General features: G+C 39.2%; 1 protein-coding gene across 1 annotated transcript; it reads left to right on the forward strand.

Moving 5' to 3' along the window:
• The first annotated feature begins 909 nt into the window (after positions 1 to 909).
• LOC135504081 (carboxy-terminal domain RNA polymerase II polypeptide A small phosphatase 2-like) lies at positions 910 to 16,778 on the forward strand. Its single transcript, XM_064922361.1, has 7 exons — positions 910 to 1,501; positions 11,005 to 11,159; positions 12,800 to 12,904; positions 13,167 to 13,223; positions 14,063 to 14,155; positions 14,526 to 14,711; positions 14,941 to 16,778. Exons 1-7 carry the CDS (start codon positions 1,441 to 1,443, stop codon positions 15,064 to 15,066), a joined length of 783 nt encoding a protein of 260 aa, XP_064778433.1. The 5' UTR covers positions 910 to 1,440; the 3' UTR covers positions 15,067 to 16,778.
• The last annotated feature ends 124 nt before the right edge of the window (positions 16,779 to 16,902 follow it).

Below are 16,902 nucleotides of genomic sequence, written 5' to 3' on the forward strand. Positions count from 1 at the left end.
CTGTGCAGCGACGCTCCACATCCAACCTGACAGAGCATGAGAGGATCTGCAGAGAAGAATGGGAGAAACTCCCCAAATACATGTGTGCCAAGCTTGTAGCGTCATACCCAACAAGACTTGAGGCTGCAATCGCTGCCAAAGGAGCTTCAACAAAGCACTGAGTAAAGGTTCTGAATACTTATGTAAATGTGATATTTCAGTTTTTGCTTTGTCATAATGGGGTATTGTGTGTAGATTGGTGAGGAAAACAAAAATGTAATCAATTTTAGAATAAGGCTGTAAAGTAACAAAATGTGGAAAAAGTGAAGGGATCTGAATACTTTTTGAATGCACTGTATGTGATGTGTGCAGCACTGCATTTTACAAAAAAAGACTTAGCTAGCTACCTCTTCCTTCATCTGTATATGATGAAGTGTTGTCATGTTGGAGTGCTGGAAAATTACAACAAATCAACTAAACAGATTACCATTAGTTATGATGTACATAAACATTATATTTAGCAAAAATTGTATATTTATTTGTAAGATTTGTAAGGAAACAATCATATACTGTGGATAAACTTGAATGCTTAAGTTCTGTTTTTTCTTAGTCATTACTGCAATTACTGAAGTCCTGTGTCTCAATTAACTAAAGATGTATAATATTATCAATGACAATATCAATAAAAACATGTATTATAATGATGATATATCGAAGAAAAAAATTGCTTAATTTACTAATCCAATTTATTACAATCATAAATGCACACTCAGTTGTAACAAAACCAGCTCTGGAACATATTTTGGTGTGGAGTGTGCAGAATGGCGAGGAATGCCTTTGCAACTCCCACTTTGAAAAGATCCAATCCGAAACGAGCAACGGTTTCAAGGCGCCCTTGGTGTCCCATTCGAAGAAAAACAAAGCCCAGAAAAAAAAAATACATCTCACATTTAAAATCGAATTATATTCATAACCAATTCTCTTTTTGAGAAATATGTCCGCCGATGTAATCTGTTTTCTTTTCCTCCTCTCGGTAATATCAATTTGACGGTGTTGTTTATCTGTAGTAAGGGGAACTTGAAACCGCCCCTTGCCCCATTTCCTCGGTTGTTTTTCTTCTTTCGCCTGTATTCTCCATGTTGTTGGAGCGAAAAGTGAGGTCTTCGCAGAGACAGGAAGGGGCCGTTCGGTTCCGAAATATACTAGCGATAAAGTAAACCGAGACGCGCAGCCGAGGAAAACGCAAATACGAAAACATATCCAAGCGCCCTGCCCCTCCCAGAAGAAGCAAGAAATAAAGAAGCATTGTTGGTGATGAATTGTAGCGTCTTCCATATCCAACAAAGCCACGGATGACAGTTATCAGGGCAATCATTTAGTAACTTGCCAATATAACCTAATGAAGGCTGCTTATCTCTGTTTGGGGAACGGATTGGATTTTGAGGGCTCTGTGCTTGTCAGATGGAAAGTTCTATCATCACTCAAGTGCAAAAAGAAGACATTCAATTGTCACCGAAAACAGGTAAGAATATGATATGCTCCGGTTTTTATTGTTTGTTCTGATTAATCATGGGTTTAACTAGAAGGGTAAAGGTTAGTTTGATTTGGAGGAGCTTCGTTAAGTAATCAAATGAAAGCACTCTAACGTTGATGCAAACATGTTCCCAGCGCGTCCATTTGACAGTTCCAACGTCGCGGATATTGCGCGCGACATTCTAGAGCTCACTGTTCTTCTTCACGGTCGGACATGTACACATTGGATTAATCTGGCATATAAATAGACTACGTTGAATATCAATATTATATTTCATGATGATTCAAGCCGCCACATGCAACTGATGCTGAACATGGATTGGTTTTCAAAGGTATTATGGAACACCTGCATAATTGGAAGGGGAAAACCCCTCTGGTACAAACACATTTTTGACAATGTAAGAGTAAAGGCTATTTGAAAAACCATATCGCAATACATGTCTTTTGTCATCACGAATTCAAGGTTGCCAATAATATTCAGTCACTGTTTGTTGCCTACTGTAAACAATTCAAATCAATATTTATTTCCCATTTTACATGATTGGACTTTAAAGACCAATCAAATGATTCAGTTGTTGATGCTACAGTATTTCTATCGATCAAAACAAGGCTACAACATCCAATACCAAATTATTATTATTAGCCAATAATTATAATTTCATTAATTGACAGACAAATAAGTTTGCGTGTAAAATGTTCAACCAAACCAACCCAAATTTAGCCTAACCTGTGTTTTTCATACATCTGTCCAGCTGTTGTATGTCGCAGTTCCATTTATTACTTTGTCACATATGTCTCTAGGCAGCCATACACACAGCACAGCCATGTCTTGTTTTTGTTCGCAGGCTCAGGCTGGAGACACATCAAGGCAGATCAATGCGCGCAGGGTGGCACGCTATCCTAATGTTATTATAAAAATACCACATCACAGGCCTATACAATACAAAGATTGGCAGGTGTATGATATACAATTTGCTGTTGGAAATTAAACCAACAACGGTTGCGGATGAAAAACATAACCGTAGAAATGCCAGGTGCCGCGGTCGATATTGACAGTGGAATGCACAAGCACACCCCTCAGCACACGCCCTCCGCCACCCATTGTAAAGCGCGGTTTCAAAGAATCTTTGTTTTCATGCTTCAGGCATTCCGGTTTTGAATTGGAGGGTAGGGTACTGCTGTATGGTTATGGTTGATTTACAATACCTGATTATGTGTGATAGGAGCAGCAGGGTTATCCTATGTTTGCTCGACAGATACAAATCTAATAGATTAGATTATTATAGATAGTTTTTTTTCTCTCATTTACTAGAATTTTGTTTCGATATGTTCAGAAATAGGCTATCCTACCCTTTTAAAATGACTTTTTGGCACTAGCATGTTATGTTTGTGTTTATAAAGGAAATCCACAACAACAATCATGTTTACAGTTAAGTAAGCTGTAAACTGCTGGGTAATATGCCTATACATGTCAGCCCTAAACGATTTTGGTAACACTTTATTTGAAGGGTACCTACATAAGGGAGACTTCATAACACATTCATAATGCTTTCATAAACAATACATGAGCATTTCATAGATGCATATGCCAACAACCACATGAATTAGGGATGGGCATTTTACTTTTTTTGACCGTTCAAGTACTCACATTATTATTTTTTTCTCGAGATCTCCAATGGAAAAAAGTATATTTTTAGAACACAAGGCCTGCACTGGAAAAACATATGTGCACATTTATCTATAAGTTTATGCCAAAAGTGTGGAACAATGCTTCATTTATCATAACCGTTACAGATAACAAATCCTAATTGCTAAATTGCCATATTCAGTCAATAGAAAAACAAGTGCCATTTAAGATTAAATTATTGAAACCATACTATCAACTGGTTATATTATATTGTGGAAAACAATCTTTTTAAAAAGACACACATTTTATTGTAAAAAAAAACATGTTATATAACAGAATAAAATATATCAGAATATTTTTCCAAATGAAAAAGTTGCCAGTGCAAGTGAGACGCATCTCGAGTCTGGGAAAGTTCTTCTCAAAGAGTGATCATTTGAAATGGGGATCAATTTGGCCAGTTAGAATAGAATTTTCTAAAATTCATTGAACACTGCATGGTAATGAATGCTTAATGATTCTGGTGAAAATATATGTCTTTATCAAACTAATGTTTTTGCATATTTTCAGTGTGGAACCTGTCTATAATAGGGGGATTATAGCCTAGGCTAACTAATTCTAAATGGCACTAGCAGTTTGCAAAGTAGCCTAAGCGGAAACTAGATGGGACACAATTATTCCTAATCTGCAGCTCATTGTTGGAATGCATATTTTCCTACATCAATCAACCAGTCCATTTTGAATTTGCGATAAAACTGTCATCATTTGGCAAGGAGTATATAGCTTGTGTATCCCATCAGTTAGATACATTTTTATAGACAGTTATTTCTACAGGAGCTTGTGTGCACACTCAGCACGCATGTGTGTAGTGAGCGGTCGGAAGGCAATCGAGTGAATGACACAAGGAGGGGAAAGGTAATTTAGGGAGAAGAACTGTGCGATGCTTGGGTTGGTTTCTTTTTTTGTTGTGCTCCGCAAATGCAGATGTGCAATTGGAACACTAGAGTCAAAGCAAATTAACATTGGCTTCAAGACAAAATGTCAACATTTTGCGGGACAATTTCACTTGCCTGTTTGGGCAGCCACAAAGCACAGTCCACAAAATAGTTTTATGTTATTTGAAGAAAATGTATCTCTGGTTATGGATCAAGCTTTGACGTCCGTTCAAGTACTTATGCCCATCTCTAACATGAATACTGCAGATTTCAACTTGTGGTTGTTGACAATGACATTACTGAAATGTTAAAGAGCTTCTTTATGAATGTGTTAAGATGCTTACAGACGGGTAGTGGTAAGCTCCAAAGGTGTCATAGACTTCAATGGGAGTAGGGCGTGGCGGGCGGCAAAACGCAAGCAGTTTTACATGCAGTGTGGTTCTTGGTGCTCGCTCCCATGAGCGGCACCGCTTGCCCTGCTCTTGAGGCACCAAAAGATGGAATTAGCTGAAGTCTTGAGCGGCCGATGCACATGGTTGACCAATGAGCAGAGTTCATCTTGTCAACCATTGTTTTAATGAAAACATTCGAGCTGACAACAACCAGGACCGCTGGTCTCTACTAGAGGTCGACCGATTATGATTTTTCAATACCGATACCGACTATTGGAGGACCAAAAAAAGCCATTACCGATTAATCGGACGATTTTTAATTGATTTATTTGTAATAATGACAATTACAACAATACTGAATGAACACCTATTTTAACTTAATATAATTCATCAATAAAATCAATTTAGCCTCAAATAAATAATGAAACATGTTCAATTTGGTTTAAATAATGCAAAAATAAAGTGTTGGAGAAGAATGTAAAAGTGCAATATGTGCCATGTAAGAAAGCTAATGTTTAAGTTCCTTGCTCAGAACATGAGAACATATGCAAGCTGATGGTTCCTTTTAACATGAATCTTCAATATTCCCAGGTAAGTAGTTTTAGGTTGTAGTTATTATAGGACTATTTCTCTCTATATCATTTGTATTTCATTAACCTTTGACTATTGAATGTTCTTATAGGCACTTTAGTATTGCCAGTGTAACAGTATTGCTTCCGTCCCTCTCCTCGCTCCTACCTGGGCTCAAACCAGGAACACATCGACAACAGCCACCCTCGAAGCAGAGTTACCCATCGCTCCACAAAAGAGCAAGGGAAACAACCACTCCAAGTCTCAGAGCAAGTGACTTTTGAAACACTATTAGCGCGCACCCAGCTAACTAGGCGGCAGGGTAGCCTAGTGGTTAGAGCGTTGGATGAGTAACCGGAAGGTTGCAAGTTCGAATCCCCAAGCTGACAAGGTCTGTCGTTCTGCCCCTGAACAGGCAGTTAACCCACTGTTCCTAGGCCGTCATTGAAAATAAGAATTTGTAAAATAAAGGTAAAATAAAAATAAATAAATAAACTAGCCTGCCATTTCACATCGGTTACACCAGCCTAATCTCGGGAGTTAATAGGCTTGAAGTTATAAACTGCTGTTGGCAAACACACTTAAGTGCTGTTTGAATGAATGCTTACGAGCCTGCTGCTGCCTACCATCGCTCAGTCAGACTGCTCTATCAAACCATAGACTCAGTTATAGCATGATAACACACAGAAATACCAGCATTAAGTCATTAATATTGTCAAATCCGGAAACTATTATCTCGAAAACAAGGCGTTTATTCTTTCAGTGAAATACGGAACCGTTCCGTATTTTATCTAATGGGTGACATCCAGTCTAAATATTCCTGTTACATTGCACAACCTTAAATGTTATGTCATAATTACGTAAAATTCTGGCAAATTAGGCGGCCCAAACTGTTGCATATACACTGACTCTGCGTGCAATGAACGCAAGAGAAGTGACACAATTTCACCTGTTTAATATTGCCTGCTAACCTGGATTTCCTCTAGCTAAATATGCAAGTTTGAAAATGTATACTTCTGTGTATTGATTTTAAGAAAGGCATTAATGTTTATGGTTAGGTACACATTGGAGCAACGATACGCACCGCATCGATTATATGCAACGCAGGACACGCTAGATACACTAGTAATATCATCAACCATGTGTAGTTAACTAGTGATTATGATTGATTGATTGTTTTTATAAGATAAGTTTAATGCTAGCTAGCAACTTACCTTTGCTTACTGCATTCGCGCAACAGGCAGGCTCCTCGTGGAGTGCAATGAGAGGCAAGTGGTTAGAGCGCTGGACTAGTTAACTGTAAGGTTGCAAGATTGAATCGGCCAAATCTGTGTCCAAAAATACCGATTTCCGATTGTTATGAAAATTTAGTCGGCCCTAATTAATTGGCCATTCTGATTAATCGGTTGACCTCGAGTCTCTACACACAGTAGGCAGATTTTCTCCCGGTTCAATTGCCGTTTACTGTGGCCAGACCGAAAGTGCCTTTGAAGTCCTTACCCTTCAAATAGTGTTACCACAAGTGCTTTAAGTTACATAATTTTTAACCTGTTACCCATGGCATATCTGTTTCCTGTGACCCAGGGAGGGGCTGTCTATTCTATTTATTATATTCTATATGTGTTGAATGATGTCACCCAGGCGAGGGCCCAGTGTCCTGTATGTTTTTATATAGATTTGATTTGATTTGATTAGTTAGACAATGTTTTTTACAGGAGTGGAATTGGAAAGTATTACTCTATGTACTCAACATGTAAAATCCTAAAGAATTCCTAGAGGAATTAGCCTTTAAACACATGTTTACATTTTTACAAGTGTAAAAGATGTATCTTGAGTTCCCATACACTCTTCCCCAATTCCTTAGTTATGTACACTACATGAACAAAATTGTTTGGCTATTTCAGCCACACCCGTTGTTGACAGGTATATAAAATCAAGCACACCGCCATGCAATCTCCATAGACCATCATTGGCAGTATAATGGCCTGTCCTGAAGAGCTCAGTGACTTTCAACATGGCACCGTCATTCCAACAAGTCAGTTCATCAAATTTCTGCCCTGCTAGAGCTGCCCCAGTCAGCTGTAAGTGCTGTTATTGTGAAGTGGAAATGTCTAGGAGCAGCAATGGCTCAGCCGTGAAGTGGTAGGCCACACAAGCTCACAGAACGGGATTACGAGTGCTTAGGCGTGTAGTGCGTAAAAATCAGCTGTCCTTGTTTGCAACACTCGCTACCGAGTTCTAAACTGCCTCTGGAAGCAACGTCAGCACAATAACTGTTCGTCGTGAGCTTCATGAAATGGGTTTCCATGGCAGAGCAGCAGCACACAAGCCCAAGATCACCATGCGGAATGCTTAGCGTCAGTTGGAGTGGTGTAAAGCTTGCCGCCATTGGACTCTGGAGCAGTGGAAACACATTCTCTGGAGGGATGAATCATGCTTCACCATCTGGCAGTCCAACGGACAAATCTGGGTTTGAGGGATTCCAGGACAAAGCTACCTGCCCAAATGCATAGTGCCAACTGTAATGTTTGATGGTGGAGGAATAATGGTCTGGGGCAGATTTTTAATGGTTCGGGCTAGACCCCTTAATTCCAGTGAAGGGAAATCTTAAACCTACAGCATACAATTACATTGTAGACGATTCTGTGCTTCCAACTTTGGCATCGGTTTGGGGAATGCCCTATCCTGTTTCATACATAAATGGTTTGTTGAGATCGGTGTGGGAGATCTTGACTGGCCTACACAGGCCAGGCCCTGACCTCAACCCCATCGAACAACTTTGGGATGAATTGGAACGCAGACTGCGAGCCAGATCTAATCGCCCAACATCAGTGCCTGACCTCATTAATGCTCTTGTGGCTGAATGAAAGCAAGTCCCCTCAGCGATGTTCCAACATCTAGTGGAAAGCCTTCTCAGAAGAGTGGAGGCTATTATAGCAGCAAAGGGGAGACCCACTCCATATTTGTTGCCCATGATTTTGGAATGAGATGTTCGACGAGCAGGTGTCCACATACACTACAAAAGTATCATCATTCCAATTGCTGCAGATGCCCCCCAAAGATGAAAGGAAGAGAATGATAGGTGGGAAATTAAAAGTTAGTATCAAGGCTTGAGGTTATGAATCAGGAGAGAGTCTCATAACCAACACTACTTCACAAAATATGACAAGCATGATGAGTGTCGTCGTGATGTGACTCATTAATCCGATGACTATTTTATCAAACTGTTTTAATTGATATTCTATTAAATTAGTCATGTAACAATTAACTCAGTAGGAATTTGGGGCACCACAGGAAAAGTTATTTAACGAGTTACTATCTCCTGACTTAAACTCTAAAGATATACAGATATCTCTTACATCAATAACAGTCAATTATTAATTATTACCTCATCAGTCTCATTCTGAATGTCGCAATATCCCTGGATCTGCAAGAACCCTATCCCTTTGAATATTCAGTACTACACAAATTGATTTAATAATTTTATTTATTAACTAACTAAATAATAACACAGAATACCATACACACTTACATGAGATAAAAGTCCCTAGTGGACAGACATGGTATGACTGCTTGTTTCACAATGGAAAGGGGGTGGGGAAAGATAAAGAGAGTGAACATATCGTACATACATTTGGAAGCTGTACTCACGGAAATATGAATACTTTGCTCACTCAAATAAGAAAGGCAATGTATATATTTATGCGTAGATGTCTTTGTCGTCTCTCTGTTGAAACCACTAAGTCTGTCTATGGGGTGTGGTTCGATGTAAGTCTCTGGTTGTCCACCAGAGGTCACAATCTCCTTATGCTTATTTGATCTTGGAGTGTTTGTCATTGTAGATTCTTCAGACATACCTACGGTGGTCAGAGGAACCTATTCTTCCCACACCTGTTGAGAGTTAAATGTCCTAGAACCACTTTTACATGCACAGCTGCAGACTGTGAGTATTCTGGTCTAGTCTTTACCTTCTTCACTCGTGTTGAGGGTTTCAGGTCTTCTAACCCTTTCGTAATGTGTAGCCACCGCATGATCCCTAGTTGATTATTAAGGGCTCAGCTCTCGAGCACTTTACACACCAGCAGCGACCCGGCACGTTTTGGTCTGGTTTCCAAAGTTTCTAACCATTTCAACGTGTGGACCGCAGCCTCACGTTCTCTAGTCTAGTTTTCATAGGTTCCAACCATTTCGAAACGTTCAGCTCACGCTGTCTGTCACACTGGTCTGATGTACATTTTGTTAGCGAGTCCTTTTAAGCACTCTGGTCGGAAAGGCGGTTCCATCACACTGACACGAACTCTGAGCTCACTTGGGCGTTGCTACTGACGGCATAATTTTGCATGGAAAAACAATTATCATTTAGAATGCTAAAATCACATTGCTTTCTTCACGAAAGTATTCTCATATTTAATCATCTTTTTTTTTTACAATGTTTAGACGTTAACCTGATATACACAGTGTACAAGCTCTTCAAGTTACAATGTTTCCGTTATAACGTTTTTCTATCCATTTTAATGACATCTCAAAATAGACATTAATTGCCCATATTCCATCTCTCATCATTCCCATCGTTCGGATGTTGAAATATATTGTCCAATTGTTCATTGTTTGATGTTGAAGTTTTGGGTGGCCACTCTTCTGTAACACAACGACATTCCATTCTCCCAAACTAGAGACCAGAAAGCAGTTGGTCTGCTGCATTACAATTTACGATCGACGTGAGGTGTCATAAAACCCACACATCAATTCCCCCCCTCTGCCCTGTAGAGCTGATCCCCTGTAACCGGATCTTTGGATCCTCACAGGAGAGTCAGTGTTCAGATGTGTGAATCACACTTTTTCTTTTTAAATCAGTTTTTTATTAATCCCTTTGATAGCTTTAGTCAGTAAAGCCATCTGTGTTTTGTGTATATCAGAGCCATCCATGCATTATATTTTTATATACTATTACCAGCGGTGCTATGCATATCCAATGCCATTTGCCTCCTCTGGTGTAACCTTTGTGAACTATGACACATTTTTACATTGACTGATCAAAGGGGCTTGGAGCATTGAGGTGTGACTGGCTTCAGCTCGCTCCACTCCAACCAGAGATCTTGTTCCAGGAGAGTCAGTGAAACGGTTGGAATGTGTTCTGTCTGTCTTTTTTTTATACAGCAGAAGTTACCGACCGTATCCTAAATGACACACTACTCCCTATATAGTGCACTACTTTTGACATGTGCCCTGTGGGGATTAGGGTGCCATTTGAGACTCAGTCACTGCCTGGTGAAGAGTGTGGGTTTTCCCGCACTCTCAATGATTATATAACATCTACCAACCTCTTCCAGCTTCCAGCAGCAGCAGCAACCTCATTAAAGGCAGATTTTTATTTGTGTGTGTTTGTCCAACTGTGCTTGTGTCCTTGCGTGCGTGTTCAGGCTGGCTGGCATCTCTGTAGTGTAGAGGGAAGCCTTTTGTGAAGGGAGCACAGAGTTCATTCTACATGTGTGCAGTAACTATGTCTCTCAAAATGGGGGAAATCCTCCTAACTACTTTATGGCAAAATCCTGAGAAATCCTGAAAAATCATACATTTCCCTAACATCTACAGATGTAGGGTCTTAACTTGAGCCAGTTTGCTACAGCAGGAAGATAATCCTGCAACAAAAAGAAATGTGGATGAAATTCATGGAAGGGTTGATACATTTTTTCGTAAGGGAAAATCAAGTCTGAAATGTCAAAGTGGAAATTACAAACTTCAAAAGCCTTTTTAAACTTATAATATTCTCCAAGTTTTAAAAGTTTTCCTGCTACGGGGGGATCAAATAAAAATCCTACATCTGTACCTGGATTATAAGAACCTTCATTGCAGGTGGAATCACCATAATGTGTTGGTGAATAGCATTTTAATTTGGGACAAATCAGAGTTTTGATCAAAAGCTTGGTTGTGTCATAGGCCTACAGCATTCTTCCTTTTGGTCTTGTGACAGGCGAGGTGAGCAGATCTTCTCTGAAGAAGCCTAGGAGCTGTAACATCTTCAAAGCACTCTTCTGTTGCCTCAGAGGAGCACAGGATGCCCGGAATCCACCATCTCCTTCACAAGATGCCTTGCTGGGGCCACAGGACAATGGGGACGTTGTCAAGGTAACATAATATATTATTCTCAACATCTCGGCTGCATTGTTGTAATTATCCATATACCGTGTATGGGCTGTAGTTTACTGTATTTCAACCAAGTGTGGGACTACTATGTAGCCTAAAGTGTCCTTTTTGCATTTTGCTATGTTTGCAAAGCTTGTTTGGACCGCTTAAGCAGATTACAAATTAATGGTTTTAACCACAAAGTTTCACGCATTGTAATTTGGCTAGTTTTATACTTTTTTTTTATAGGACATGAATCTTGTGTATACAGTTTAGCTAAGTATTTTTAAACCCAAACAACGGTCAGGCTTATCTCAGCTTTCTTTTTATTTTACAACTGTCAACTTCCTCATCAAGTGTTTAACAACTCTGCCATGCTTATTACAGGAAAATAATATATAAGCAGACAATAACTACACAAGTGATTGCTTTCCTATCTTGAGCAATACCCTGTGAGGATTTCTGGGATTATTGCCCGTTGATGTTATAACAGCATGATGCAATATAAAATGGCTGCTGCACCTGTTGTGAACTTGTTGAACACTATAACCATGACTGTTGGCGGATACAAAGTAGTTTAGGTCTGTTCATATTGATCTCCTATGATGATAAGACAGCTGAGTGCCTTGCAATCCACTAAGGCGAAACAGAGGTGCAGTGGGCCTACAAAGAGTGGATAATGTGATGTGATTGTCAGTTCATGTTGGAGATATTAGATATGTACAGTATTTTGTACCTGGTACGTCATAACTGAAGTGTACAGAAGAATGACAAGTTGTGTGTTGCCCACAAGCCACTAGTGAGGCTGTCAGTGTAGGGGCAGTAGCCAAAGTATACACCCCTTTGTCAGTAATTGGTCAACAGTAGGAATTCGTCAATTAATTGCTTTGTTGTCATTCAACGAGAAACGACTCGGTTTTCATGCAAATATTTCCACTTGAGATCTACTGCACCAAACATCTTAGAGGTAAAATTGCGTGACTAAGACCACCTCGGCAAAAAAACGTAAAAATGAATGACATATATCTGGAGTTATCTTAATTCAGACTGTATTGAAGAAATGGCTTCGGCATGTCAAGAGGGACAAACAGCACAATTGCCGCTTCTTTTTGTTCACATTGCCTAGTGTCCTCCATGCAGCGCTGTAGCTGTTGAGAAGCATGGGTATTGTTTGGGTCGTTGAATTTAATCTGATATTCTATGATTACAGTATTATTACACTGTTAGAGCTCTTTTACCCCTACCTACATGTATATTTTACCTCAACTACCTCGTAACCCTGCAGATTGACATGGTACCGGTTGTTAATTTATTGTGTTCGTATTTCCTTTTTTAATTTAGCACATTTTTCTTACTTTTTAACTCTGCATTGTTGGTAAAGGGCTCGTAAGTAAGCATTTCACATGAAAGTCGACACCTGCTGCATTCCGCACATGTGACATAACATTTGATTTAATTTCAACTGCAGTTATTCCCTTGCTTGTAGAGTGAGGCACTGTGTTTACTAAGCATAAGAAAAGCCTAGTAAAAAGGATAAGATGTGGTGTTCTCTACACAGTCCTGTACTGTACTCTGTAGTACTGGCTGGAGATTGTGTCAGCTATAGTGACCCTGTTTGTCCCCTGTTTTCTCCTCTGCCACAGCTGTCATCAGGGCCCAGCCTGCTGCCTGAGATGACACCCCAGGACCAGGGGAAGATATGTGTGGTCATAGACCTGGATGAGACACTGGTGCATAGCTCATTCAAGGTAGCTACCGCTTTTCCACCCACTCACTGTTACATGTGGTTTTGTAAGGGGTGTTTGTATGCAATGCACATGTAAAATATATTTCATGAAATTAATTATAATTTTGAATTACATAAAAAAAAGTGAATTGTTTGATTTACGGAATGATTTATAGTTTAGCGTTTAATTTAGGGATTTGATCCTATGTAATTACATACAGTATAACTGTAAAGCCCAGAAGCATCATAACAACAATCTTCCACGGTGTTCCTTCTCTCCTCAGCCTATCAGTAATGCAGATTTCATAGTGCCTGTGGAGATTGAGGGGACCACACACCAGGTAAAATCTCTCATCTGAATATGTTATCTTTGTGCTTGTAGAGGTGGGTGGGTTGGTATTGTGCGTGTGTTATGGTCAGTGTTTGCCGAGGTTAAAATGGGATGTGTCTCAGGACAGATTGGGGCGGCAGGGTAGCCTAGTGGTTAGAGCGTTGGACTAGTAACCGAAAGGTTGCAAGTTCGAATCCCCAAATCTGTCGTTCTGCCCCTGAACAGGCAGTTAACCCACTGTTCCTAGGCCGTCATTGAAAATAAGAATTTGGTCTTAACTGACTTGCCTAGTAAAATAAAGGTTCAAAAAAAGAAGGAAAAAAAGGTGTTTGTTATGGGCGCTGTCGCTGTATGAGCCCTCTACTGGACAAAAGTTGAATGGGAAAGGAAGTAAACAGTTCAATTCAGCTTAGTCAGTTCACTTCATTTTGCTCACCAATGCAATGCACCAGAGATAATATTTAAACTCTATATATTGAAATGTACTGGAGTCTGCTGTACATGCAAAACTTGCACTTCAGGTCAACATGAGAACTGTTTGGTGTTTGGAATTCTTCTCCATGGGCCTCTGCCTGGTTCAAGTAATCCAGGATAGGCTGGTTAACACCTGCACGGCCTATTCTTGATTACTTGTTTCAGGAACCAGCCACCAGCAACTGAGATGGGAACAAAATGGACACAGCAGAGGAAGAAAAGAGTTAATGTTACCTTCCAAATATTTTCTTCCAGATACTTTATTACTGTTAATTTATAAAGCAATTGCTAAAATACTTCATAACAAGCAGAAATGTCTGTTACTACACAGGTAAAAGAGCTACCAAAGCTTCATGCCAGGTGTTTTGTTTTCAGGTATACGTGCTGAAGAGGCCTTATGTGGATGAGTTTCTACAACGAATGGGAGAGCTGTTTGAGTGTATTCTGTTCACTGCCAGTCTTGCCAAGGTAAGCTGAAAAGACCTAACGAAACCTTATCTTGACATTTGGCCTATTTATTTGTTGTTCTTCAAGAAAAAAACTCTTGTATTTTAGTTTAGAAAGTCTTACTACTTTTTTCTCTTTCACAATCCTCTGTAGCCTTTTACCCATGCACTAGGTGACCTTTGTAGTACCAAAGACTGCTTTGTACATTTGCATATTATGAGCTAGCATACATTCCATAATCTAACCCATAGTTACATTATTAGTAGCTTTGGTGCCTTAATGACACCTTGTTAGTCCTGACCAAACTCCATTTCCTTCTTCCTCTTGCCATTTCCTCCCTTCCCTGATCCTGGTCTTCCTCCTTTTCCCCCTCTTCTTTGCCTGCCCCCAGTATGCAGATCCAGTGACTGACCTGTTGGATCAGTGCGGGGTATTCCGGGCACGGTTGTTCCGGGAGTCCTGTGTGTTCCACCAGGGATGCTATGTCAAAGATCTCAGCTTGCTGGGCCGAGAGCTCCATAAGACCCTCATCCTAGACAACTCTCCTGCCTCCTACATCTTCCACCCAGAGAATGCTGTGAGTTTGAGTTTCATTCAACTTCTGTCAACTCAAATGTGACCTCTTTCAGGATTCAAAGTGATTATTAATAGGATACTAGTTCTGATTCTACTGCATTCTGATTCTATTCTAATCTTATATTCCACTTTTTGGATTTAGTAGTTATATACGACAAGAAAATACAGTTGTCAATACTGAAAAGAAAGCATTAGTAAGTGAGTGAATAGTTTCTCTGATGCTCCCTCAGGTTCCTGTGGTATCCTGGTTTGATGATGTTGAGGATGCTGAGCTGCTCCATCTGCTGCCTGTGTTTGAGGACTTGAGTCAGGCAGAGGATGTCTACACCAGATTGGGGGAGCTACGAGCACCATGATGGGAGGGACCCTGCTGATGAGCACTTCATGACATTCTAACGCCTTTTCTCTGACTCTGAGTATCTCTCTGTATGTCAACCACTGTCTGATAGTTCTGAGCGAGAACTACCAAAATACTGTAGAGTACTGCAGTCATTCCAAATGAATATGAATAAAGTGGTTATTTTTTTCAAACCAGAAGCCTGCATGGCCTGACCTGACTCAGGACACTTGTATCTTTGTGCCTTTTTCGTAAACAAACACAAAAAGCAAGCAGCTCAAACTATTTTTATTAGCATTTTGTAAAATAAATAAATAATAATCTTCCAATCTTGCTATGCAATCCTCTTCTGTAATCATGATAAACTTCAGTGCTACTTGTTATATGGTTCACAGTCAAATCCAGAATGCCAACAGAATGTAACCTTACATGTTCCATGATATATGACCAGTTAGTATATGCTCAAATACTAGATGTTTAACTGATACGTATGTAAATGTTTGTATTATTAACTGTAAAATGGCCAACAAAGCAAAATGCCACTCAATTTAAGTACTGAATATATTAGAATAAATAAAGTCTTCATAAAGTTTGAGACTTTATATACATTATATCAATGTATTTTTCTGAATACCATTAATAGCATGCATACAGTGATGTTATAAAGCTTTAAAAAGCTTTGAGTTGATCATTTGGGACCACTTTTTAAGATTAATTCCTTTATGGTCACTTGAATACAGACATACTGGATGCATGGCTACTCAGCAAAAGTATATTATATTGTCACTCTGAGAATATTTGGTCCAGTCTAACACGTTTTTCTGTTTTTCTTGGAATACTAAATGTCAAAATTGCACTTTGTTGTTTTATAAGTAAGAATGTGCTAAAAAGTGACAACTGTACCTTTCAAATTCAGTTAGAGACATCATGCACTGCCTGTGCAGATATATGCACCCTAATGCCATGCTGGATGTGGTCAAATACTGTATTAAAAAAAGGATATGTAGTTGTGGTACTCTTAATTCTGAAATGATATGCCTTTTTTTCTTATACATTTTGTGTATTATTTGCCCACTACAAGTGAGGGTATAGAAACAACAATATTCAAAACATCTGCCAAATTATAATTTGTGCCTAGAGTTTTTGGATCGTGTAAACAAGTTAATCAAACACCGCAGATTATTTTCCTCCCAAGAGTGCCTTTCAAACATCTCTTAACCTTCCAATGCCTCCTCATATCATCATAGATGATACCAATGACATTGGCTTATCCAAAAAGCAATAACCAAGTTCAGGGTGTAGATCAATGACAAATAACTAGCAAAATCTGGATTATTTTATGTAAGTACAATCAAGTATGTTTTTAGAATGTTAAATATCTGTTTTTATTGTCTAGCTACATGTTGACCACTAAAGAAATGTCCAATCCTAATGAATAACCAAAGCTATATGGTTGTTGATATTGTGTAGATTAAGTTGTCCTCATTGATATTGTTATAATCAAACAAAATAAAATTTACAAAATGTACATTTTAAATCAGTAACACATATTAGGCCAGATCATTGTGTTTAGTGCTAGGGTAAAAACCAAAACGTGCACCCTTTGGGATCCCCAGGACCGAGTTTGAGATACAATGTTGCTACTTTCAATAATGTTGGACTTTTTTTAAAGAAATACATGTATTTTGGAGCCAAACTGGTCAAACGTTGCCAAATAAAAGTTTGATTATATTTCCTTGTCAGTGTGTGTTTTTGTGGAATAGTCAATTGTTTATGTATTAGCCCAAATTATGAAAATATCGTAATTTCCTATCTGGCATCCTTAGGGCGTCCATAACCTAAACCCAAACTTTAA

This window comes from Oncorhynchus masou, chromosome 18 (assembly GCF_036934945.1).
Source record: "Oncorhynchus masou masou isolate Uvic2021 chromosome 18, UVic_Omas_1.1, whole genome shotgun sequence".
Classification (NCBI taxonomy): Eukaryota; Metazoa; Chordata; class Actinopteri; order Salmoniformes; family Salmonidae; genus Oncorhynchus; species Oncorhynchus masou.